Raw genomic sequence first — 26,609 nt, 5'->3', positions numbered from 1 at the left:
GCTGGATCTCCGGCAGCGGCAGAGTCAGAGCGCTGCTGTCACAGGCGGAGCGAGCACTGGAGCTGCTGCGGCTGCTGCCTTCAGAAAATGGCCGACAGATTCTCTAGATTCAACGAAGAACGTGATTTCCAGGTAACAGACGCGCTCAAACCCGCGCGTTGTCATCGGTGCGGCTCGGCGTTGTGACCGTGCAGTGCAAACGGCTTCACGGTTCGGCGTATTTTGTCTCCACACCGCGCGGTTTTGCCCGTGAGCCGCCGCTGCTGCTGCTGCTGCAAGCTAATGCTGCAAGCTAACTCTGCTAATGCTAATGCTAGTGAAGAAGGCTACTTCACTGCGGCTCTCCATTTACTTCTTCCCCGTGATGCTGCTCCGTTTTGCCCCCACCAAAGCGCGGTCGTGTGCGGTAAACGGTCGAGTACACGGGCGTATGAAGTACTCGTAATGCACAATATGTCGCATTAAAACCATGACATAAATGAGGCAAATAATAGTGACCTTGGTTATTTATCGACTTGCGCTAATGTTGGATGCTAGCTCTGGAGCAACAACAATGAAGTATCAGCTGCAGTCCTGAGATTAAAAGTATCTTATCGCTGTAATGTGTAAAATAATACAAGTTTGGATCATCAGCATGAGACACTAAACCGGATTGTGTTTATTTACCTATTGCTCTACTAGTGGTGTCTTCTCACTCTATGTTGTAGTCATGTTTAGCACAGATATTGCTGACAACTAAGGTTATTGTGTTTTTTTTTTTTTTTATGATACATGGTCTTATTGTTTGTGATTGTGAAGTACTTTATAGAAACCACAATAGTTTACTTTTGTGTTTGCCTCATCAGCACCACAGCAGGGAGGGACAGTCTTGCCCAATGCCTTTGTTTTAAGTCTTGTATTTGTTTTTTTCTACAAACCACACCCAGTAATTGTTTTGAAACTACACTTACTTAAAAAAATAATATTTGTTATATTTAATTTTTGTTGTTTTTGTTGACAACTTGTGACACACAATTATGTCAAACGTGTTTTTACCTGACACTGTTACCTCTGCTGAGTTGTCATTTTAAAGTTGTCCAACAGGTTTATTATGAGTGTAAATATTCTTAATAGTCTTTAACATTGCAATACACATGCTGTTTATTACATATTTTGGTAACAATCTCTGTGACTAATAATCTGTCCATTGATTTTCATATTTTTTATGCAATTTAAGTGTTTTGATGAACAAAATGATGATGAATAAATGTGATAATATTACTATGACACATTTTCAGTTGGGTGCAGGTTTCTGATGCTGCTTTAACTTAATTCTTGCTTGAACAAAGATCTAAGCCTAAAAGTATTTGCAGAATGTCTTACAAAACGTCCCATCCTCAAAAGCAAGTCAGACAGTTAGTCAGACAGTGACAGTAGTTTTATTATTACTAAAGCCTTTGAGCAGACTGCACTCTCCGACTGTTGACCTAACACCTACAGTGCAAACAGTCCAGAGGCCGTGCCCTCTGTGACTTTGCCAATACTAAATGTTTGGGCCCCATACGGCTTTGTGCTCTAAAATGTCAGCTGTCTCAAGTCTGCTGCATATCAGTGGACACCATCTTATCTGCGCTGCGCTTCTGTTGTGTTCGCCACATTCAAAGCATTGTTGTAAAAAGCTGGTCATTTCTGTAACCCAAACGACAAATGTTCACACCACCGCAACGATGAGCAATGTTATTCTAAGCTACTGCTAATATTGTGTGTTTAATCTACTGCAATAGAGATGGGGCAACAGAGTTTTGTTGATGGTGATGTTGGGTTTGTTATAGATGACACGACCAGAACAACTCTTCAATGAAAAATAAGCCTATAAACTTTAAGCAAACAAGAAAACTAGACTAAACAAAATGACAACAAGGCTATGTGTAGAAAACTAGACTAATTGAAATGACAACACGGCTATGTGTAGAAATCTAGACTAATTGAAATGACAACAAGGCTAGGTGTTAGCCCGGCTCTAAATACATTCTTAAAAGTGGCCCATAAACTGGGACTAAACGAGCTCTACACGTGTCTGAACTAATACGTCTAGGGCTGAATTTGACTAAAGACATTTTTAGTCTACTGTGCATCAATTAATCGACTAAAAGGACCGTGACACTGGCAAAATCTCGCAAAACTATTAAGTATCTGTATGATTAAGACCTTGGAGATCACATGAGAAGATCACAATATTTCTAATATGCATGTAAAAAAAAAAGTCTTCTTTCTGCTGTTATGATAAATCCTTTAAAATCCCCCCCCAAAAAATGAGTCGACTAATACTAATTTGAGTCGACCATTGATGATTAATCGAAGGACTAAAGGACTACAGCTCTAAATAAGTCATATGAGGTCTGCGTTCCATTGCTGATACCATGTAAGGCTGCTGCTGTACACATCGGGATGAGGAGCTGGTCATAAATAAATCATCTGCTTTCCCACAACGGTGGCTGTACCCATAAATTCCCATAATCCTCGGCCTCACTCATTCTGATGCCGAGTCCCAAACCAACTGAATTAATGACTTCCAGTGTGGCATCAAATCGCCTCATTACGGCGGGTTGATTCGAGCACTTGCTTATCTATGCAAAACCGGACTCCCCAGAGAAACACTGCGACTGACATGTTCTCATCACTGCAACCGGGAAATCTATCGACCAAAGCAGTTCTGGAGCAGCAATACAGCGAGAGGAGCTTCAAATGCTGCTGCAGCTTTCCCAGTGTATGTTTTAAGGTCAACTAGGCTTGAATAAAATGTGTGGTGATCTGGATTAGGGGAGGTTTTACATTCTGAAATAATTAATCCATTTGACTGATCAATTGATGAAATGGTTGGCAGTGAATCGAGTTATCAACATTAGGACTGTACACAGACTGCTATAAAACACAATTACGTCAAGACAAGGCAAAGGCACTGCTTTTTGGAACTACGGCTTTTTCAAAATGTGTAACTCATCAGCTTTGAAACTTATTTTGATCTCACATCTCTCATTCTACACATGTGTACAGTCTTCAGTCTTTCATTTTATGGCACCAGATCTTGTCCCATCCCTACTATTTTAAAAGAGTGCATTCTTGAAGGCGAAAAACCGGGATAATGTCTGTTACAATGGAGGATAAATGAAAGTTTCATCATAAAGGGCATCCTGAATAGAAAGGTCAGTTGCTCTTCAAGGATGACCCAGATTCACTTTAAAATGACGATGACTTGATTTTCCATACTGTGGAGTGAAGTGAATCACCAGGGCCTCCCTTCACTCCACTTTATGGAAGTAATTGGCAATTTTAAAGTTATCCTGTTTACATTTTTTTATAAAATCAATATTCATTTCGCTGCTCATCTTATATTTCAAAAACATAAGAAAATGTCACTTTCCCCTGGACTATTTGGTGGTTATTTTTATGTTTTTGTAATGTTCTGGTAAAGGTCTCTTAAACACGACCTTGGTGTCTCCTCTGCTGACGACGAGAGGAAGCCATCTGTCTTGAGCAGCACACAGCTCCATAAACACTCTCCTTTTGGTCCCAATAGCAGCCCATTATTCACCACCGATCCCACTCAGGGCACAATGCACACGTAATGTTTCGGATCGGGAATGTGGAGCTATGCCTGCAATCTAAGGAACAAATATCTGAGGTACGCTGCTTACTGCACGCAGCTGTCACCACTGGAGTACATTTAACAAGGAAAAAGACTCTCATCCTTCATGTTATCTTATCATTTCAGCTTCTGGCTGAAAAAACAAATGATGTTGTTGTGTTGGAATAATCTTAAGCTCTAAAGCCGTTCATGTCTATTTTTAATATTTTGTCAATCTCCATTCTATTGCCCCAGGTCTTTTCATTTTTTTCTTAGATTGAAATCTATCCTCTTCGAGGGGTAGCAGCAACCTCTTGCTCTAAGCTGTTGTAGTGTTTTGACAGCAGTAAATAAAACATGGAGAATTGAATCAAGTTTTTTAAAAGTCATAGTCTTTGCAACAGCCTTCCCTCGCAGGCTTTTTGAGAACAAATATAGGTAAATAGGTGTAAGTCAGATACGCTATAAGAATGGCCCAGATTTTTATAGTGCCTTTAAGTTCTCAAAACATAGTCCATTCACAGTCCCTCTTAAGGTGGTAAAGGACTTTTTTGTAGCCACCATTGCAATGAGGATGACTGGTAAAGACATGGCTGCCATTCTGCGCTACAGCGTCTTCTCAATCACAATTTTATTTAAAACTATTTATGATGATTTCAACCTGATTTTAAACCAGGAGTCTGGAACATGTGTGCCCAGCCCACTTAGTCCTTAGCTCTTAGCCTTTAACTCTGAAATATTGCACCACAAACAACTGTCTGGGATAGTCTCATACAGTAGTTTGTGCACAATTCTCATTCATCTCCACCCACTTTGTGCTGTAATATTATTTCTCTCTTGATAATGCACCATGACAGAGACTCATCTGTCTGGGATTGTGCCAGTTGTCCATGATACTTAACAATGAACCTGATTGGATCTGTCAGTAGCTTCTCTTTAGTTATTACCCAACAAAATGCTTTGTAAAATGCATGATTAATGTTTTTTCAGTCTTATTTCTTTATTATCTGCCATTTACCAAACATTACATGATTAAAAAAGGAAATTTATATCCTATCCTACCAATAAATATCTTGTAAAAGCAGCACTTTGTGACAAAAATGCGACCGCTGCGAGCTGTCTGTATCTACCGGTAATAATAAAGTATTTTATATATAAAATAAAGTAAGTCTTGCCCAGAAGTAGGAGCAGCTGCACTCCGATTGACTGTGCTTGGGTGGTCCACCCAGTTTCACTTTATTGCCTGTACCAAAAAAACTATTTTAAAGCTGTGCACGCGCCTGAAAATGAATGCATGTGAATGTTTGCCGAAAGGTTTGTGAGCGCTACACAAATTTAAAAGGTACACAGGTAAGTGACAAAACTTCTTCCAGTGATGCATTGGAATTTAAATATGCCCTAATGGCTAGTAACTACTATTGTTACCGTTTAAATGAATTGAGCTTCAATATGCCAGGTACATTATAACTGAGTGTGTCGTGTGTGCAGGGGGGAAATCACTTTGACCAGTATGAAGAGGGCCAGTTGGAGCTGGAGCAGGCGTCCTTGGACAAGCCCATAGAATCGGTAAGGCCACACCCATCTTCTGTGCACCATGGGACCAGCTGTGGATGATTGGATGATTGGTCCAGGGAAACTATTATTCAGAGGCCACACCTCCTTTACCTCACTCATCTGTCCAAGTATTGTAGATGCATTCAGTGTCGCCATCTAACCCCTAGATTAGATTTAAACTCTAATAAATCCCCTTTTACCATGTTTCTTTGTGACTAGTAAAATCGTGCATAATAGACTTTCCTGTTTTATTCATGGATTTTACTTAGAACTCCTATTGATGTCTTCCATTAGTCATTGTTAGTCCTCCAAGCTACAGAACAAATTTGAATTGAGAGGATGCAGCACTGCTGTTAAAAGCATATATAATGCCATAGCCTCATACAACCATTTAACAATCAAGCAAAGTGGCTTTAACTAGGCCTGTCATGATATTTAAAAAAAAAAAAACTATTATATTATTAACAACTAATATTATAACTTCTTTATAGCCTTGGAGCAGGATATTACCAGTAAACCATTTTCTGAACATATAGATCATTAAAAATAAATCAATAGCAGAATAAAACACTTCAGTCGCCAGTTTGTACCTATAGTCATAAATCTTACTTACTCAAACTTCTACAGCTCAAATCTTATCCCACTGCAAAGGAAATGACACACTTTTTCACACTAGTGCAAAGCTAAAGGTGCACACAAAAATATTGAGCCCCAAAACATAATTTTTTGAAGTTGATATAGTAATTATTGTGACATGCCTAGCTCTAACTTTAATATGACGACGACGATTGCTTTTTTTTGTATACAAATCTACATTTTGAGAGCAATAAATGACTTATGCCACGACAGAGTTACGCAGCACTGTTTCCTCTCTTCATCCCCAACAAACTAAGAGTTGCACATTAGACGGTGTGAAAGGAAACATTTGTGTTTGAGTGCGTGCGTGTCAACATAGACTAGCATTGATGTATAGTGTTTGTGTCTATAGGACAGTTATCTTATTGTACACAACTTGGGGTGTTCGACATTTCTCTCCTGCAGCGAATTGGCCCCCTATTAGCTAAGCAGCAATGACCCGGTTTGTATTTGCACGCTCTGCTTTCTTACTCCTATCTTAGGGTCCTTGTAACGCTTCTCTCTCTCTCTCTCACTTTCACTTCTCTATGCTCACTCTGTGCTCTTTCTCTACTACAGTTATTAGGTGTACAGTACCCTCTGTCATTCTGTGCTGGCATGGTGCTTGTGCAACTGGGACTGCATTTTTCGCTGAAGAGGCACATGGATAATAGCGCAGGCAGTGTCTTTCCTCCCCTCTTTTCTGTCGTTGAAGCGCGCTCTCCTTCCCACAAGCTGACTCCTAAGCAGCGTGGTGAGCAGGCCGTGGCTCCTGTCACCACGACACACAATCATAACGCATTCAGCCATCCTCATTACATGGCCAAAAAGCTGTTTTTATTTGGAATTTCAAGCGACTAAAGCCTCACAGGAACACAAAAAAAACACAAATTTGGAATAAAATAAGGATTACAGTTCATGTTACTAACTATAATGATCAAATTTAGCTTGTTTTACAAAGATCTAAATCCAATTTTCTCCCAAGTTAAACCTCAAATACACCTAGGCTGCCGGTGTTCCATAGCGCTCATTCAAATCCCTGTTATTGTGCGTGGGTGCAGAAGAGAGGCAGTAAACGGAGAGAGGTGGCTTGCTCACCTGGCTTGAGTGGCTCATTGGCTCCTGCGCTATTATTTGTGGGCGGGGGGCACTGACAGCTGAGATTTGGCATTTCACAGTAAAAGTAGGGACCGAAATGCAACGCAATCAAGTTAAAAGCTTTGCCATTTTAGTCGTAAATCATTGTCCTGTCCAAATGCTTACAAATATCAAGTATGTTTTAATTTGATGCGTCACCAAATTGTAAAAAAATAGCTAGTTGAGTTTGTGGATGCCTCGGTCCAGCTGCGCGGAGCCCCTCCCCCTGCCGTCTATTGTGTGTGATTTCTAGGCAGCTAGAGGTCTGTGGTACTTTACTGGGATCTATTTACTCTTTCTGTCCTTCCCCTTTTGGTCTTCGCTCTGACTCTTTAACATTGTTTTGCATTGCATGTTTTAACTTTGGTAGTTATTACTCGGTACTTTTCCTTGTTACACTTACATTTCAACAGTTATACTAATTTCTCCCATCCCTCCTGCCCCACCCAAAACCTCCCAAACCTGCCCCTTCTCCTCCTGCCCCTCACCTAACCTGACCCGAGAGCGATATGCAGCGGGAATCCTCAGAGCTACAGGCAGCGTGCTTTTAATCATGTTTTTTAATTGGGAGTTATTTATACACAGGCAAATTAAACGGGAAAATAACAACACGTCTCATTTTACACGCTGGAAAACATGCGCTGGTGCAAACAAAAGCATTTGTCTCCAAGCCAGTCCAATTCCTAGCTTACATTTTCCTGACATGAAACAGAAATCATCTGTATTAATTTGATATTATTTTGTGAAACTTGCAGAATCTGACCACCGTGTTTGCAAGGTAAGTAGAAGGAAACAACTTTGTGCAAAAAGCAAAATGAATGTTGTCCATTTACCGCACTGTAGTAGTTTAAAATCCCACTCATTTAAGTCACGCATTTAGACTTGCAGTATGTTATATTTAGCTTTCATTCAGTGCTAAGCGACATGGCAGTAGAGGTGGGCGATATTGACAAAAATATCTTGACATTTATAGGAGAACGCCGACGAGGAGTTTTTTTTAGTACTACGTCAATCCAACAGAAATGTCTTCAAATGTATTAGTTCAGGTTTAATTATCAGACAAATGTGAATTCTCTCTCAAATTAATCACAAAAGTGCAGAAATGTTACCTTATATCCTCATTAGAACGTTTACAGCTCATTTTTATTCTTAATCCGCTCTTTTTGTGGCATTTTGTACCATAACTGATATACCCGATATTCAAATTGACTGTATTTTCAAAGCAAAATGTTGATATATTGCCCACCTCACCTGGCAGCTAAGCATAAGCTACTGCAATATATCAAAAGCCCCAAAAGGGAATTAGAAAATCAAATCCCTCACAGATAATTCTACTGCTGTCCATTTAAGTGTACAGAAAAAGTGCATGGCAGCTTAGATTGAAGACTCTGAGGTCCTTGTGTGGGGTCCCCTGCATATCACTGCCCTCTCCCATATCTCTGTCCCTGCACTGTGCCAACCATGGCGCAGTGCACCCTTAAAGCCACCCACTCTTGTAGACCTCTGGATAACGTTTTCTATGTTCTTTCTCTTGTATTAACAGTCAGTTGGTGGATATATTGCCTACATGCCTACTCTTCTGTTTGTACTATTTGTGTTTGTTAAAGGCACAGAGAGATTTGCATTTGTAAGACTTAGAGAAGCTTTAGTAGAACTGAAGTTCAAAGCGTTTGGCTGGTTTCTTACGTTGTGTCACGTGTGACTGTTTTTTTGACAGCCCAGTATTTTAAAGCCAGGTTCGTATGGAAATGCCTTCACTCCACTTGCACTGCTGTTGGACTCGCCGCCGTTGCTTTCATCCGTCTGTCTGTCTCTTCTTTTGGTGCACTCATCTGTGCTTCAACACGCAGTCTGCACGTCATCTCCGCCCGGCAACTCCAAATGTAGAGACCAACCAATGGTGCTTCATCGGATGTTACAAATTAGTGTCGCGGTACTAAAATGTCAAAGTCGATTTCAATACTAAGGAATGGAATGGATTCTCGATACCGATTGCAATACCATAAGTGCTAACACATACTCTTTTAAGGTCAAGGTTTTAAACATTTCCAACCCAAAATAATAGTCTTTATTAAACATTGTGGTCTTATTCTAAAGCTCAATATCATTTTAAAACTGCACAGGAAAGGTCAGATTTGTTCCTATTGATACTTTTTCAAATGAGTATCTAGTTTTGATACTAGTTTTTATTATCAATTAGTATTTGATATTTGATACTTTTGACAACCCTATTACACATAATGCTTTTTATTGTTTCAAATGTTCAGTTATGACACACACAAGGCATTTATGTACTCAGCAGTTGTAGAAAAAATATTAAAAGAAAACCATGGCAGTGTTCCAATGTTACTAGACTCTCCATAAAAGCAACATCCTTCTAGAAACCATATTTGTATTTGTAGTTGGCCCCATATGACATTCAGAAAAAAGCAGTCTGTATCTCGTCTGGATATAAACAGGAGCACCGTCCATTAGTGCACATAAAGTGCTCCAAGTTGGTGGGGGGAGTTCACTGCAGCACATTCTGCAGTATTTCTTCGTTCTCTCTCGGCAATAAAACCAATTGTCTGAAGAAATGCCTGTTGGAAAGAAGGCAGGCTGACATAAAGTTTGTTTTGTCAATTTGGCCTGGTTACAGATTTATGAAGGCAGTATTTCTCTGACACGCGGCTCAGATTCCTCTCTTATCTCCTCTACTGCGGAAATATCTGACAGTCCCACTGAGCGAGCACAGTACAGTTCACCGTAAATCAAAGGGAGCAGCCTCCACCAAACAGGAAGTACAGGCGGTTTGGCGACTTAAAGCGTCAAACAAATTGTGTGGCTTTTGACCATTTCATCCATATTGTATTAGCAATGTGTGGCAGACAGTCACAGTAATAGCCACTAAAGCTGGGGTGCCAAACTTCTTCTTGCAAACATGTGCAAATTAGGCGAGCTGTAGCCCTTAGATAACAGTCCAATGTCAAATCGGGAAGTAAAATCATGAACGTCACCAAAATTGTCAGACTAGGAAAACGGAGGCAAGATTTGCTGGTAAAACTTTCTAATGTAATGACGTCTTTATTGCTTTTTTTTCATCTGACAGACTCAAAATTGTATTCCGTATTGAAACAGATGGACAAAACAAAATGAAGAAATATTATACTTTAGTATTTCCCTTACAGCTACTGCATGTTATTTACACTCAGAGAGATCACCACACGTATAGTATGTGATCAGCTTTCTGAAATGACACTTTGAAAAATAAAGTCATGTTAGAAAGGATCAAATGTGCTATAAAAGGCCTAATCAACAAGCACTTTACATTTAGGGTTACTAGTATAGATGTGTTTGAAATTTCCACATTTATTATATTTTAGTTCTTTCGATGATCGTGAGCTGAATAACAACAAATAAGCTTGAAAACCGTCGTTCAGACCTGGATACACGATGAAGCACCGCAGTAAATCAATATATCGTACGTTCAGACGCTTTGGTCGGAGATGCCGTGTGGCCCGAGTGTCTTGACACCCCTCACATGCACTAACCCATCGACGCTCACCTCATGGTCCTAAACTCACCACCTCCATGGCTCGGGTCGCTCTGAAACTCGACCGGAGCCATCCTCACCTCCCCCTCTATGTGCCTGATCCACTTTGAATCTAACACCGTTGCAGTTTTGTTTCCGCTACCGGCCCCATTCACCCCTCTGTCCGTGTCCACAGTGCACTTAACACCGATGGTCCTTTTTGTTAAAGCTCATTTAACAAAAAGCTGCATGCCGTTGTTGTTTATTTCCGTTTTTTTGTTCCAACCCCCTTCACTTTTCTGTTTGTGAGAGTTGAATATTGATCTCTTTGTGATTATAAATATCCTTTTTGTTTGGTTTGTATGTCTGTTTGGTAGAATGCAGCACTCTGGTGAATGTTAGCCAAAGCTTGGATTAGTTATAATCACAACTGAAAAAAACAAAAAAAACACTGCTTTTCATTTAGAAATCTTATTGTGTCCTGTTTATTTGTGCTTGAGGATGTACTTTAGTGTGTAGTGGTGGGACGGCCTTGCATTTCACTTAATGTGTTTGTTTTCCTGCTGACCCATTCTAGTGGTAAAAAAAAAAAAAAAGTCTTACTACTTGTGCATGTTTTTGTTCTTCTTACATATTTGCTTTGTTATAAATTTGTCATTATTGCTGTACTTATCGATGTATAAAACACATTTCCAACCATATAAGAACAATTCTTTATAACTAGAATTGGTCAGTTGAGTTCCAAAATGTTAACGCCTCAAAGTAACATCCACAAGGGTCAACTTTGATCCAAATGATTTGACCACACACACATTTACTAGAAGTTATCACTCGGAAGATCTTGAACCAGGCTGTACTATTCTATAACAAATCCATGTACAGTATGTGTCTTGTCACTCGTATTGCACATATTTTGAACCAGATTTGACAATCGATAACAAGCCAAGCAATGTGACCAAAAACGTGCACAATAAGTCACTTCTTTGAACTGTTTCGGGGGCCACACACACACACAAACACACAATGTCTGCTTTCACGAACCCTCCTTCACTGTACCGTACTCTGTCCACCCTGGGCCTTGTAATGGTAACCCAAGGCCCACATCAGATTTACACCTCTCTCCTTCCTCTTCCTCCTCCTCCTCTCGCTGTTATTTATTTATTTTTTTCATTTATTTTCTTTCATTTTGTTGTGACAGCTGCTATATGTTTCATGGTGCCTCCTCCCTCCTTTTGTCATGGTTACGGTATCACAGCAAGCTTGGAGTTTCTGGTCTTAGTTTTCGTTCAATGCAAGATTTCCATACCTGTACTGTGTCACTTGATTTCGTTGTGGACTTTCAAAAGCTCGCCCTATCCGCGGTTCATATATGTACGCGTGCGATACATATATTTGCCCGCTCCTTCCTCCCGTGTTCCTTTTAGTGAGTTGGCGTGTTCAAAATGTAGACATGCCAAATTCATCTTACAAGGTTCACTCAGGGACGCAATTCTAGTTTACACACATACTCCTGCCTCTTTTTTTTTTTAACGTTGGACGAAAAAAGCTTTCAGAAATCTCTTGTCACTGCCCTTACCACTATTTGTGCTGGAAGACACTGATGTTACATGCTGTAGATGTGTATGGTAAAAGTGAGACTTGGTGATGGTGGTGGTTGTGATGATAGCGTGATTTGAATGATTTTTTTTTATTTTTTTTCCGTTATTTTATTTTGAAATGAATTGTGACCCGTCTAAAAAAAAATATAATTCAAAAAAACGGGTAAAAGCTCTTCTTATTACTGGAATATTTTTGGTTTTTCTCCTCTGTTTTCTCTGCCAGGATAACATCGGACACCGGTTGCTTCAGAAACATGGATGGAAGCTGGGGCAAGGCCTGGGCAAAAGCATGCAGGGTAAGACGACACTCGACGCGCAAAAACACAAACAAACAAAAAGCTGGTACTACTCAACTACAACTTTCTGCTTCTTTACCCTTTTCTTTTTTACACATTTAATGGCTATATTTTGACGATCTTACTGATGTTGGTTTGGTTCGTTGTACTTACATAGCGAGTGTTACGGACGATCCAAGAAAATGCTGTTTTTTTGCCTTGGCGTTACCTGATTGCATGTCCTTTTATATCATAGTAGACTAGAGAAACTGCTCAGAACTGCTTATGTTATGCAAAAGCGTAGGCATGGTTACATTGCAACCACTCCCAGATGCTGTCAGTCCAAGCAATTGACTTTGCAGTTTAATTTATATATGAAGTCCACCACCAGAAAACTTGCATAGTGCACCTTTAATGGTACGGATATGAAGTGAAGCATTGCAGTCTTTTGTACGGTCTGCCCTCCTCAGCTCTTTGCAGTGTGTGGCTCAATAAAACGTGGAAGTGGGTGAGCTCTGTACATCAGCTTGCGGCAGCTGTAATTGGATAGCCCCGTCCGTATTGACTTGCTGGAGTGGGAGTAGGCGTGTGGGCTGCTTTGGCTAACGTCAGCAGCTCATTAGCACTAGCTTGCCGCGCTCATAGGCTCGCTGGGTCTGACTCAGTCCTGGCATGTGTCCACGGAGCGCCCTCCTGTTGCTGCCCTCTCCTCGTAGCTTCTGTTATTGTCTCATTTCTTTCTTCATCTTGCCATCGTAGCATGATTCATATGCCGTTGTCAATAAGAACGAATCGTATTGTGAGTGAGCGAATTCATCACCTACAAAAGCAGTCTTTACCAGAAGATCTTTTGAAATGAGAAGTCCTTTTCAGTGGCATTTCAGGTTGCTTCATATTTGAGTCAAACTACACATTTCACTATTTCTTGGTTGACGGCTCTTAGAAATCAAACTGCATATCAAAAGAAAAATGTAATTCCTTATTATACATACTATATATTATATATCCTTATAAGTACGTTTTAACTCCATCGGCTTTGAATAACCTAAATCATTGTACAGAACTAGGTCTGCACCCTTTGACTAACCCCCAACGTGTAAGAAATGATTGCATAAATGATTCCCAAGCATGTGCCTAGGATTACAGGGAGCTCTGTGTTCAGACCTGCAGTCTAACCCAATTTCTACCAAATGTAATAATCACACTGCCATGACATCCTCGTTTTAACCAGATCCACGGAATCAAATTTACAAGCACGTGATGCATGGCAAGCCTGAAATGTGGATAGACATGCTTGATAATAGCTTCACTTACAATAGAGTTTGTTAAGACATTATAAGAAATTTGATTATTTATATTTTATTTTATACTTTATATATGCCAGTTTTACCTATTGAACACATAATAATAATTAGGAATTTACAAAGGGGAAGAAAATGTATAGTAACAACAATATCACATTTTTGTTACAATTATTGTATAAAAAATCTCACAATATTACATTATTCCAGATTTTGTCGTCTTGACCAAAATGCATCCACTTTCATTGATATTGACTAATAGATTACCATTTCCACATTATGAGCTTTATGAAATCAAACTTGGAATCAATGTGTATAAACAGCGTGACATAAACAGCCAAATAAAATGCAATACACTTTAAATTTAAAAAAATATTTATTTTTTGATGAATATATATATATATATATATATTTATAATATAATAAAAATGATCGTGACTATTATTTATTCTTTGGGGCTGCTTACGATTACATTGACCTGTATAATCACGGTCGTCGATTAAAACCAATTAAACTTGACAGCACGAACAGTACCTTTAGCTGCCTCCCATCTTTATTAATAGCCTGGAGGAAACTGTTGTGAGGTCATCAGAAACCCAGTACAATTCCTGCACAATGTTGAGTTTGATATTTTTAGAGACATATTATGCAAATTTGACTTTTAAGAGCTTTTGACAATATTATAATTGTTTTCCCTTCTCAATTTTTCTTTTTTTTTTTGAGTAATCTTTATCCTTCTGCAATCAAAATGCTACATGCTACGCTATAAATGCTATAACATAAGGGAGTGTCTGCAGTGCCGCGGCGCACGGCCGAAACTGCCATGTTATTTTTGTGCCGGCCGCGCGCCGCGGCTCCTGAAACTGCGCCGCTATTTGACCGCATTTTAGCGCCGTTTTAGACCGCGCCGGGTTAGGGTTAAGGTTAAGGTTAAGGTTAAGGTTAAGGTTAAGGTTAAGGTTGGGGTTAAGGTTGGGGTTAAGGTTGGGGTTAAGGTTAGGGTTAGGGTTAGGGTTAAGGTTAGGGTTAAGGTTAGGGTTAAGGTTAGGGTTAAGGTTAGGGTTAGCGTTAGGGTTAGCCATGAGGCTATAACGGACTATAAGGGAAAAGCCGCGGTCCCTGAAACTGCGCAGCAATTTGACCGCGGGTTAGGGCTCTCCAGCCACGGCCATAAAATAATGGTCATGTCATAGATAGAACTACACTGTCAAAAAAGTATCCACTTGGATTCATAAGCAAATACAGTAGGTGCGAGCCTCCTACTGGATAACCGCTGCAGCTGATGATCTTTCAGCTGCAGCATGGTATTTCAACCCAACTGACGCAGCGGGTGGCTTCTCATTTCTGAAACGTCCGTGTGGAAAGACAAATCCCGTGGTCATGGGAAAGATGTCAAGTGTGTTTGAGAAGGGTTAATTCTTTAGCGTAAAGCAGAGAAAACATCTGAGGAGAAGCAGAGACTAATCTACTACGGATCTGAACCCCAGTGAGAGTGTTTGGGACGAGCTGGAGAAGGCGTTGTGCAGTGGTCACTCACATCCTCAATACAAGATTAACTGGTGAAATAATTCAACACTGGATGGAAATAAGTTTTTTAATATTCCTGAAGCTTATTGAAACCATGCCACAGCGAATGTGTGCAGTAATCAAAGCTAAAGGCGGTCCTAAGAAATATTAAAGCTTGTGCCCTTTTTTTTTGCACACGCAGTGTATATAGCTGTCAAAAGCATAATATGTCTTCTTTAAATAACTAATGACGTGTGTAGAAGTTTTGCAGATGTTCGTCACAAAGTCACAGGCAACATTACCTTAAGTTTGGGAAAAGCTGGAGTCATTTGGCCGATGGAGATTTATGTCATAGTTGGCGAGGCGCTGCTGCTCTTGTACATATATGGTCTTGCTTCCCGTTGTTGTGGAGTTGCTAAGCCCCGCTCTGTTCGACTATGGCTTCCAACCAGGACACTACCTCATTGTGCGAGAGCCAACAGTTGTTTGTCATGTTTCTTTACTCGTTGCAGTCGAGGTGTTTGGGAACCGATGCTATTAAAATCCCGCGCTGAGGGCATCGGGAGTCATAAGGTTCACGTTTGTGTTTTTGCCACGGGCTCTTGTGGCATTTTGTTATATAAGCTGCCTGCTGTTTCGGCAAATGAGAGTGCAGCAAAAGAGAAGTTAAAAAAAAAATGTGTTTAAACGTTTCACATCCTAAGCTTATAATTCCATGATGAACATACCATTACGTCGCTTTCTGAAATCATCGTTTTCCTCTACTCCCCTGTCCTCTCTGACAACTAAAAAGTGTAGAGTTTTGCAAAACATTGTCTCCCCTTTTTAAGTTTTCACTGTATTGACTTTGTTCTTATTCTTCTTTTGTCCTTTTTGCCCCTTTTTAGGTAAGGTTTGTTGGGACCCTCTGTATGTCCGTATGTGTATGTGTGGGTGTGCTTTCCTTTCTCCCACTCTGCAGTTGAATTTGACTGTAACAACCTTTTACAGTGTACCGTAGGCTAATGGCCCCTATCAGCTTCCTACTGTTCGCTTCATAATCACTAAACCTTTATTTCAAAGTATTGCGAGTGTTTCCGCTTCGAAAAAACAGTCCAAAAAAAAAAAAAAAAAAAATTGAAATCAAGGTAGAAATTAGGAAGCCATGATTTCCACCATTACATCTGTAGTGTCAATCACCACAAAACATCTAGATTTCCCTTGACTCTCTCGAGGCTGCTGTATCTGGGTATCTGATTGGCTGTAACTACGACTTTGAATGGCTTGCAGAGTAGACAAGTTTTTCCCCCCCTTTTTTCTGCTTGTTTGCCTGTTTCTACCTCCAAACCGGTGAAACTCATGTGTGTGTGTGTGTGTGTGTGTGTGTGTGTGTGTATGTACTACTGACCGGGCCAAAGAGTCAACTTACAGGGACAAGCTCACCACTTTCTCGAACTTTACCCTTCCCCACCCATCACGGCCGCACACAACGCCATCCTCCCCCTTGTTTCTTTACCCTCCTGCACAGCATGTTTGTCCCAGAGGTGTACTCCTGCCTGCCTCAAACTGCCACTCAACCTGGGGCTTTCTGCAGCGTTGGAGGAAGAACAAACGCTCGTTAGTCGTCACGATCGCGGGGGAAAAGTAGTAGACGGATGAAACGGTCGAACGAAAGTTAATGTTGGGAAGTCCGCTCTAAGCACTGCTCAAAGCCCCCTGGTTTTCTTCTCAGGTACATCTGTGTGTGTCATGTCATCACTGCTGTCGGGTTACGCACATCCAGAACTTGACTATACACGTAATCGCGGCGAGTTTTGCTAACTGGGCTGACAACTGTTTTGAGAGGCAAAAAACTCAATGGGGGAAAATGGCGATTGTTGCTTCAGGCGTTTTGTACAAACTAATTGCTTTTAAGAGAATGCCTATTGCAAATATAATCATTTTGTAACAAAAATGTGTAGCGAATACTTTTAATAATAACGGATGATTAGTTTAGTTAGTTTTCGTGACACTTTGGGCACATTTTCTGGTAACATGGTCAAACCTAAGCCAGCCTAAAGGCCGTGGGTCTTGGGCGAGTGAGTGGTGAGAGAGGATCCCTGTAAGCACGGGCCCTAAGTGAAGGGATGCGAGGGGTAGGGGGTGACACCCTGACGTGACGCCCCTGTAGTTTTGCCCCCGAAACCCACACTCCCAACCCCACCCTACCTTCTCTTTGTGCCTCAATCTTCCTGCTTAACCAATTGGTGTTTCTTTTTTACAGCTATTTGATCCTGCCCATGTTGTGCTGATGGTAAACTTAGTGGTAAATGTTATTTTATCCCCCAATTGAATTATTTTCCTTTTTATTTTCTTTTGTTTTGTTTTGATTTCTCCCATAATTTATTTACCTCTCATCAGAGCACCAATGCTACATAGGCTTCCAATTATCTCTATTAGTCTTCATCCTGCTGCTTGTATATATATCATGCATACGTATTACTTCTAGAACATTGTCATTTTGTTTGTTTTCAGTTTTTAACCTTGTGATTCACACCCTGTGATGATCTAGATGCACATTGTTTTTGTCTGGTCCTTTCTTTTCCACTGGAATGGGTAATGTGGAAGTATCGTCACTGTGTTTGAGGACTGGTGTTAGTTTGGGATGACTATAATTGTTCATTAATCTTTAATCCTGGATCCCATTCACACAGACCACTGCAGTGGCTAACAGACCCACTCCGTTATGGTATCAGTTCTGATGCTGTGATCAGAAGGTAGTCTTGTGATACAGAAATTACACCATCTGCCCTCTCCCCCGACTTCCTTTGTGGAATAATGCCTCTAATATTGAAGCCGCCATAGATCCCTCCCATCAAACACTGCAGTGGGGCTGCGAGTCCAGGCCAGCCATTATACGTCAGTATACCATGCATCTATGATTTCAGACATGTCATTGGGCTGTGATGGAGTCAAGACAGTGGAGAGATATTTCCATTAAAACTAAAATATATTTTAAGTAATAATGTGATAAATTTGTATTATCATCTGCCAATATTAAGTGTTTTAATTAATCCCATATGCCCAATGGTATACATCAAGAACTAATTCATGAAGAAAACTAATTCAAATGTGTTGGAGGAAAAAACTGAAACCAAACTGAACTGATAATCAGAACGATTGATTATTGTATTTGGCTGGCAACAGGAGCAGCAGATTAGTCCAAATTCTCTATGCATTTTGTTATGAGATTCCCCTGTCTATCTGTCTGTCTGTCCTCCCCCTCCTCCCACCCATCCCATATGTGTCCAGGTGAGTATCCCCCCTGCACTGTCACCATGGCGATACCTGGCCTGTGACGTCACTCTGCCGTAGTTCAGTGCTTGTGTCCTTTTTAATTTTACTCTGTCTTTCTCTCTGCTTTGTTTGGCTGATTATGAGTGGATTAAGCAATGTGTCAATCTCCAAAGTAGTTTGATTTGATATATTTTATATCTTTAATGTTTCATTCTTGTTTTGGTTGTCTTTGGTTTGTTTATTTTTCTACAATTTCCTTCAGAGCTTGCTCTTTTCACAGCTTACGTAACAAGAGTTTAAGCGGAGTTCATTTTAGTGAAGGGGGCTTGGGCGAGCGAGCAGATTTGGACTTGTGGACATTGAAACAGACTTGCAGCGGTCAGCCATGCCAAGCTTAGAACGAAGTGATCCAATTGGTCTGTTCCTCTCCCGGGTAGTGTCGCAGTGACAGCGGCTGCGCAGGCTTGTTGCAACTCCACACACACACACACACACACGAGTCACTGAGGCTGTCCTTGATAAACTTGGCATTCTGGTTTATCAAGACTGCAGCAGTGAACAGCCACAGGAGGGGCTGTGGGCTATCTGTTCTATATCACACACTGGCAAAACCTTTGAGTAGAAATACAAGCTCAATAATACATACAATTCAATTTGGATAGATGCAATATTCTGCCCTTGGTGGCTGCAGTAAGCTGTGAGAATAGCCAGTATTTGGTTCACTGTAGCTTTTTGGTCTCTTTGCACTTGAAGGCAAAATTCTCTAACCCCAGCACCCTATGCTCTATAAGCAGGCTGTCTCCGAGCTGGTCACATGACCCAGTTTCAAAAACTTCACTTACATTTTGCTCTGTGTTTCTTTTGTCAGGACGCACCGACCCTGTGCCCATTATCATCAAACATGACGTTATGGGGATGGGGCGAATGGAGATGGAGGTGAGCTGCCTTTTATTGACCGCACATAAAATTTGTTGTTCTGTTGTTAATAAAACTGATGTCAGAATCAGAAAAGGTGTATTGCCATTGGCATTGACTACAGCGTATATACATTAAGGTGCAACATAAAACAATGAATAATAAAATGATAATGATACCAACGTCTATAGAGTCAAATATGGCATGCATAAACTATGAATTGACTAATAAAATAGGGTAAAGAATAAAAAGTAAACTTGTCTAGGTATGTACACAGATATTTACACAAAACATTTACAGAGGGTCGGAAATAGTGCGGAAAGTAAACAGTGCGTGAATAGTATTGGTTGAATAATATATGTTGTAACGTATTCCATTACATGATCCGATCAAAGTAGGTATTCTGAATACATTATAATACTTTTGTTGTATTACAATATAGTGGAAAACATGACATAGAATTAAAATGGCTTAATGTTTCTTTCACTAACTATAGAAGGTAAAAACACATGCACTCACCACAAGAGCAGTGTTTTCTTTTTTTCCCACTAATGCCATGCAGTTCAATGCCTAAATGGCACGATCAAGTACACCATGGTATATTCTTAATCCAAAACCTGTATATAATCACTTCCCAACACTGTATATAGGAAGCATACAAGCACAAATGACTGCTTAAAGTTAATTTACACTTTGTAACTTGAGGTGTATTGTCATTGTAGCTCGACTATGCAGAAGATGCCACGGAGAAAAGAAGAGCTCTGGAGATCGAAAAGGAGGACACAGAAGAACTGCGGCAGAAATACAAGGTATAGTTTGACCTTTTAAAAATGGTGCATGTTTATAGTTGCATGCAAACATTGATGCAAATCTTTCTCCTCAACTTTAGGACCAGGTGGAAAAAGAAAAGGCCATCGCAAAGGCTCTGGAAGACCTGAGAGCCAACTTCTACTGTGAGCTGTGTGACAAGCAGTATACCAAACACCAGGAGTTCGACAACCACATCAACTCATACGACCATGCTCATAAACAGGTATACCAGATGAACCTGCCTTAATAACACATTCATATATATATATAATAATTTACTTAATACCATCACGTCTTTTTTGTGAACCACAGAGACTGAAAGAGTTAAAACAGAGAGAGTTCGCAAGAAATGTGTCATCACGTACTCGGAAAGGTGGAAAAAAGCACGAAAAACTGCTGCGTAGATTGCATGTGTTGGCCGAGCAAAGAAAACAGCAGGACAGGTAAGCGTGCATAGAGTGCCCTCTTATGGTTGGATCTTAGAGGTGCCAATGTTACTTGTGCTTGTTTATGCAACATTACTACCAAAAAAATGATTGTAGTATTAACTTTATAATAATTACGGTATATATTTTTGGTTTTATTTCAGTACCCCTGGAAGTGGACCCAAGTTTAAACCCACTACAGTAGCTGTGGATGGAGAAAATGTGGATGACAGTGACATGGCGTTAGAAAACATGCCAGACATTGTGTTAGAAGCTCCTCCAGTCGCGGATAAAAGTGAACAAGCGTCCCCAAAGCAAGGCTCAACCGTCAGCTTCTCCCTGGGTAAAAACAGCTCCTCCTCCCCGACCCAGAGCAGCGGCGGATCAAAAGTCAGCGTGTCCTTTTCGTTTGCGAAAAAAGCGCCGGTGAAGCTCGAGACTGTGGCTGCCGTGTTCAGCGATCATGGTGAGGAGGTCGTGGAGGAGGGCGAAAGTCAAAATGGAGAAAAGGCTGCAGAGGAAGGGGCAGGGGCAGGTACAGAAAGCCCCAATCGAGTGTCTGAGACGGTTGAGGCGGTTGAGGCGGTCGAGGCAGTAGAGTTGGTGACAGCGGCTCCAGCAGAGGAGGAGGAGCAGCCGCCGGACGACGGGGCGTCTCTGGCTTCGACACTAAACAAACTCAAAATGATGATGAAGAAAGAGGAAGGATATTGTGGGCAGGAACCTCAGTACTATCACTACATCCCACCCGCTCACTGTCGGGTCAAGCCTCATTTTCAGTTCTTGTTATTCATGAAGGCAACCAACCAGAGTCAAATCAAAGCAGAGCAAGGCAAGGAAAAAGAGGAGAAGATGGAGGAAGAGGAGGAGGAAACGGAGAAGGAGGAGGAAATGGAGATGGAGCAAACGGAGAAAGAGGATAAAACGGAGAAAGAGAAAATGGAGAAGGAGAAAAAAACAAAGAAAGAGGCCAAAACAAAGAAAGAGGCCAAAACAAAGAAGGAAGACAAAACAAAGAAGGAAGACAAAACAAAGAAGGAGGACAAAACAAAGAAAGGGGACAAAACGGAAAAGGAAGACAAAACGGAGAAGGGGGACAAACCGGAGAAGGGGGACAAAACGGAGAAGGGGGACAAAACGGAGAAGGGGGACAAAACGGAGAAGGGGGACAAAACGGAGAAGGGGGACAAAACGGAGAAGGGGGACAAAACGGAGATGGGGGACAAAACGGAGAAGGGGGACAAAACGGAGAAGGGGGACAAAACGGAGAAGGGGGACAAAACGGAGAAGGGGGACAAAACGGAGAAGGGGGACAAAACGGAGAAGGGGGACAAAACGGAGAAGGGGGACAAAACGGAGATGGAGGACAAAACGGAGAAGGAAGACAAAACGAAGAAGGGGGACAAAACGGAGGAGAAAACGGAGAAGGGGGAGAAAACGGAGGAGAAAACGGAGAAGGAAGACAAAACGAAGAAGGAGGAGAAAACGGAGAAGGGGGAAAAAACGGAGAAGGGGGACAAAACGAAGAAGGGGGATAAAACGGAGAAGGAAGACAAAACGAAGAAGGGGGACAAAACGGAGAAGGAAGACAAAACGAAGAAGGGGGACAAAACGGAGGAGGAGAAAACGGAGAAGGAAGACAAAACAGAGAAGGGGGACAAAACTGGAAAGGAGGACAAAACAAAGAAGGGGGACAAAACCGAGGAGGAGAAAACAGAGAAGGAGTCAAAAACTACAGAAATAATCCATGAACAGAAGGAGGCAAATGTAAAAGAATCTAAATCTAAAGTTGTTATAAGTGAGGTGAAAACCAATGCAGCAGGAACTAAAAACGGTGAAAGTAAAGCCTGTGAAAATAAATCAATACGCAGTAAAAAACAGTCAAAGAAAAGCGCAAATGTATCACCATCAGTAAAAGAGGTGGAAAGTAATCCAACATCAGCACCAGAAGCTGAGCCTCCACCTCCAGATTTGAAAAATGAGGGGACTCCATCTCCAGCAAACACGACATCCACTGAGACTACCTCTGCACCAAAAACTGACAGCGCTCAACAGGCAGTCAATTCAGACCAGGGTCCTAAAATACCTACTGGTCCTTTTTTCCCTGTTTTGAGTAAAGACGAGAGCACTACATTACAATGGCCATCTGAGCTACTTGAATTTACAAAAGCCCCGCCTTCTCTATCTTACAGCTGTAATCCGCTTTATTTTGATTTCAAATTGTCTCGAAATAAAGGAGTACGAAATGCAAAAGTATCAAAATCTCCTAAACCTGTAGGATCTGCTGAGAAGGTACAAACAACTCTTTCAACGAATGAAGTAGATACTACTGAGAAACCTGGTTCAAGCGCTGACAAAGAGAAGGCAGCTCCAAAAGAAGAGCCTGTGCAATCAGAAGCTGATGCACTGAAGGCTGCAAGCAGCGGAGCCAAGAAAAAGAAGAAAAAGAAAAAGCACAAGAAGTCGGCCAAACATTCAAAGAAAAAAGAGAAAGGAACGGCAGAAGAGGCGGAGGGAGAAGGTGAATTGGCTCAAGAAATAAAAAAGAAAAAGAAAAAGCACAAACGAAAGAAAAGCAAAAATAAAGGTCCAGATCAAGAGGAAGCTGCCGGTGAGGAAAAAGAGAAACTTAAGGGGAAGTCCGAGGATAAAGTGTCATCAGCTCAAACAACTGCAGAGAGTGTAGCCACTGGCAGCACTGGAACTGAACTGGGGAAGAGGAAACGCACTACAAAAGAAGTGCCTTCTAAATCTGGAGCAGAAGAAGGATCGTCTGGAAAAGGTGGTGAAAAACCCAACTCACTAGAGGAGCATAGCGCCACCAAACGCCAAAAGACTAATGCGAGTGTAGTGCAAAGTGCCTCCTGCTCCACGGCTGCCCAGAAGAGTCCAGCCTCTGGTCGACCTCCCAGCAGCGACAGTGAGGAAGACGGGGGCTCGAACCAGCGCTCACGCCATCACAAGTCCAGTCCCAGAGACCGAAGGCACCACAGCGAAGACTCTGGCAGATCCCACAGCCGTTCATCCAGACGTGGAGAGAGACGGGGCAGTAGTCGAAGACGGCATCATGGCCAGACCTCTCGCAGCCGCTCCTACTCGAGCAGCTCCGAACGCTCCTCTCGCGGCAGCAGCCGTTACAGCCACCGCAGCCGCAGTTACTCGGAGAGCTACAGTGACTACAGCACAGAGGGGCGCAGGCACCGCCATTCCAAACGCTCATCAGACTCAGAGTATGAGAGACGGGGCAGCAGAGGGCGGAGGCGGTCCAGGAGGCGTCAGTACTCCACTTCTTCATCCGAGGACTCGCGCTCTCGGTCACGCAGCTACAGCCGTCGCAAGCGGCATCGGCGGCACCACCGCAGCAGCTCCCGGAGCTCAAGCAGCTGGAGCCGCAGCACCAGCGGCAGGTCCTGGAGGCGCAGCTACAGCCGCAGCCGCAGCTCTGCCAGCCGCTCCTCAGCCTCCACGAAAGGCTCGCCCCATCGCAGAGGGACCAGGAGCAGAGCGGACAGTGAGACACAACGCAGAGACTTTAACCGCTCTCGAATTTACCGCTCCCAGTCTCCTCGGGCATCCTCCTCACGAGGCCTTAACCGCAGTGCACATTCATCTAGTTCACAGACTCTGAGAGTAGGTGCTTCTCGAGATGCTGGAGAACAGAAAAACTCACTTACAGCTCGACAGCTTCTGGAAAAAATACAGTCCAAGAAGAGCTCTGATGATTCTGTCCCAGGAACAAAATCTGGGGGTAAGATAAAGGACCCCCCACAGGGTTACTTTGGCCCCAAGCTTCCACCCACTCTGGGAAACAAAGCCATGCTACCACTTTTTGGTAAACTGCAGGCGGGAAAGAAGCCACTGTTTCCTCTCACCAGACCTGACGAGGGCAACAAAGGGAAGGGCTCAGAGGGTGAAAGTGAGGTCATCCTGGTGGAGCCCATCCGTGAATTTCCCCCTCCACCTCCGCCCCCTGCTCCGCCAGTGCAGAAGGTGGAGGAAGTCCCCCAGATCACGGCTGTGCCAGAAGAAGTTCAGCAGCCCACGCCTGAGCAGCAGATGCTTCAAGCGCCTAGACCCCTTTTCGAACAGGAGGCGCCCGTGATGATCGGTCCATATCAAAATGTTGAGCAGGACCTTTCTCAAAACCCTATGATGGAACAGCTCTTGCCCGACATGCAGCAACAGCCTCCAATGCACTATGCTGGTTACCCTCCTCCCCTGGAGGAGGATGGCCTGGAGGCTGAGGAGGATGGACTTGCTCCATTGGAGAGTCAGCCCATTACTTTTACCCCGGAGGAGATGGAGAAATACAGCAAGCTTCAGCAGGCTGCACAGCAGCACATCCAGCAACAGCTCTTGGCGAAGCAGGTGAAGTCGTTTCCTTCAGCAGCAGCCGCTGCAGCAGCTGCAGCCGCTGCCGCTAACATGGCCCCGGCCCCCCCTCCCCCTACTCTGCAGCAGATCCACATCCAACAACCAGTGTCTATGGCATCTGGGACCTCCATCACCACAGTACAGCACGCCATCTTGCAGCACCACGCTGCCACAGCTGCTGCCATGGGCATTCACCCCGCACACCAACATCACCCACACCCTGCCCATGCCCAACTCGCCCAAGTGCACCATATCCCTCAGCACCACCTCACCCCCATCTCCCTGTCCCCTCTGGGACACTCCCTCGGTCACTCTTTAGGACACTCTCTGGGACATGCTGGCCTCATTCCGGCCCACCACACTGCCTTCCTCTCTGGACAGCCCATACACATCATCCCAGCGTCAGCTCTTCACCACACTCCCCTGGCCCTGCACCACGTCCCCCACGCTTTATACCCCACGCTCTTTGCCCAGCGACCCTCTCAAGCCGCTGCAGCAGCAGCGCTCCAGCTACACCCTCTGCTTCACCCCTTCTTCTCAGGGCAGGACCTCCAACACCCCCCTAACCATGGCTCTTGAGAAATGTACATTTTTACCAAACCTGCCATATAAATTGTGAAATTACTGGTCACATGAACCAATCTTTTTTTCTGGCTTACAGTGAGAGCACCTATAAGATGCCATTTTTTATTCACTGTTGTTTAGACGTTACCATTTGGTAATGCCCTAAATCTTTATGATACCTCTGACACTGGTGTTTATTAAGAACATTTTTAAACGAGCAAACTACTGGAGTTTTTGTTTTACATATATGTTTCTTAATTGCCCCAGTTTGCAGCAAAAGAAGTATACATATATATAATGGCTGACTTATAAATCAGGAAGAGGGTTATGACATCAGCTCAAATCAAAGCATGCATTTCAGGATAACCTGCTAGCTCTTATTTCAACTTGAGTATATAATGTGAAGTTCATAAATGATGGCCATCTTAAATTCAGATCTAGTTTCCAAACATGGTACCATCATTTTTAAATAAGAGCGTGAAGTTGAGTTTGTCTTTATTACTGAGGTAAAGCTAATGTTTATTGTGGTAAGGGTTTATATGAAAGAATTGCACTGATATCTGTACATGACAATGATGCTTTTTTTGCATCATGTAACAATACGATTGTAGTATACTGCAATAATTGTATTTTTTCTGTTTTTAAATTATTTTCCTAAATGCTCTTTTAGGAAGAGCTTTTTTGCTTTTGTGTAATTTTGTAAATAACTGCTGTAGATTAACCTGTTGTAACCATTGTATAGGTTAAAACTGCTACTGAAAAAAGAAAGTTGAATGAACAACAAATTTGGTAATTTCTCTTACCCTTAAAGGCTGCATTAACACGTCAGTAGCAACTATTATTTTTTAAAGAACAATTTTGTGTTGGCAAATAAAATGTTGAGTTCATACGTTTTTTGCGTGTTCTTTTTAATCGGACCACTAGATGGTGTACGTGTCTAGAACACGTTGGAACCATTTTCTTCAGTGAACAGCTGAACTAAAATATATAATTTAGATATTTTTATTATGAATCAAGTCACAGAATAAAAGGTAGTAAAGAGACTTGAGTGTAGATGATGTTAGGAAAGTAATGCATGGAGTTTGAAAGCTTTCAAATATCCTGTGCTCCTCTGGGCTTGTTCTGGTTTTGTGTTTATACATTTATAAGAAGGGACAATTTAAAA

At 42.1% G+C, this 26,609-nt stretch overlaps 1 protein-coding gene across 5 annotated transcripts; it reads left to right on the top strand.

Moving 5' to 3' along the window:
* gpatch8 (G patch domain containing 8) lies at positions 1 to 26,336 on the top strand. 5 transcript variants are annotated; one of them, XM_072443005.1, is made up of 11 exons: positions 55 to 132; positions 5,093 to 5,170; positions 6,200 to 6,236; positions 8,628 to 8,646; positions 12,243 to 12,315; positions 17,344 to 17,385; positions 19,225 to 19,292; positions 19,994 to 20,080; positions 20,161 to 20,304; positions 20,394 to 20,524; positions 20,671 to 26,336. In XM_072443005.1, exons 7-11 carry the CDS (start codon positions 19,266 to 19,268, stop codon positions 25,457 to 25,459), a joined length of 5,178 nt encoding a protein of 1,725 aa, XP_072299106.1. In that variant the 5' UTR covers positions 55 to 132; positions 5,093 to 5,170; positions 6,200 to 6,236; positions 8,628 to 8,646; positions 12,243 to 12,315; positions 17,344 to 17,385; positions 19,225 to 19,265; the 3' UTR covers positions 25,460 to 26,336. The 5 variants fall into 5 exon arrangements, with proteins under 5 accessions (XP_072299102.1, XP_072299105.1, XP_072299106.1 ...); XM_072443002.1 differs by lacking the exon at positions 17,344 to 17,385; XM_072443003.1 differs by lacking the exon at positions 17,344 to 17,385 and having other exon boundaries at positions 56 to 132; positions 6,147 to 6,236.
* Positions 26,337 to 26,609: the final 273 nt, after the last annotated feature.

The sequence above is a fragment of the Eucyclogobius newberryi genome, unplaced genomic scaffold, assembly GCF_026437365.1.
Source record: "Eucyclogobius newberryi isolate DKJ021-1_F unplaced genomic scaffold, fEucNew1.0.hap1 SCAF_13, whole genome shotgun sequence".
In the NCBI taxonomy this organism is placed as follows: domain Eukaryota; kingdom Metazoa; phylum Chordata; class Actinopteri; order Gobiiformes; family Gobiidae; genus Eucyclogobius; species Eucyclogobius newberryi.
Note: the sequence above shows the minus strand (reverse complement) of the source record. Positions and strands in the feature narration are given on the sequence as shown.

What these genes read in the sequence shown, in the direction of transcription:
- gpatch8 (XM_072443001.1), top strand. Translation starts at nt 88, where the DNA reads ATGGCCGACAGATTCTCTAGATTCAACGAAGAACGTGATTTCCAG. An exon ending in ACGAAGAACGTGATTTCCAG is followed by an intron (nt 133 to 5,092) that starts GTAACAGACGCG and finishes TCGTGTGTGCAG; the next exon opens with GGGGGAAATCACTTTGACCA. An exon ending in AACTGCGGCAGAAATACAAG is followed by an intron (nt 20,081 to 20,160) that starts GTATAGTTTGAC and finishes CCTCAACTTTAG; the next exon opens with GACCAGGTGGAAAAAGAAAA.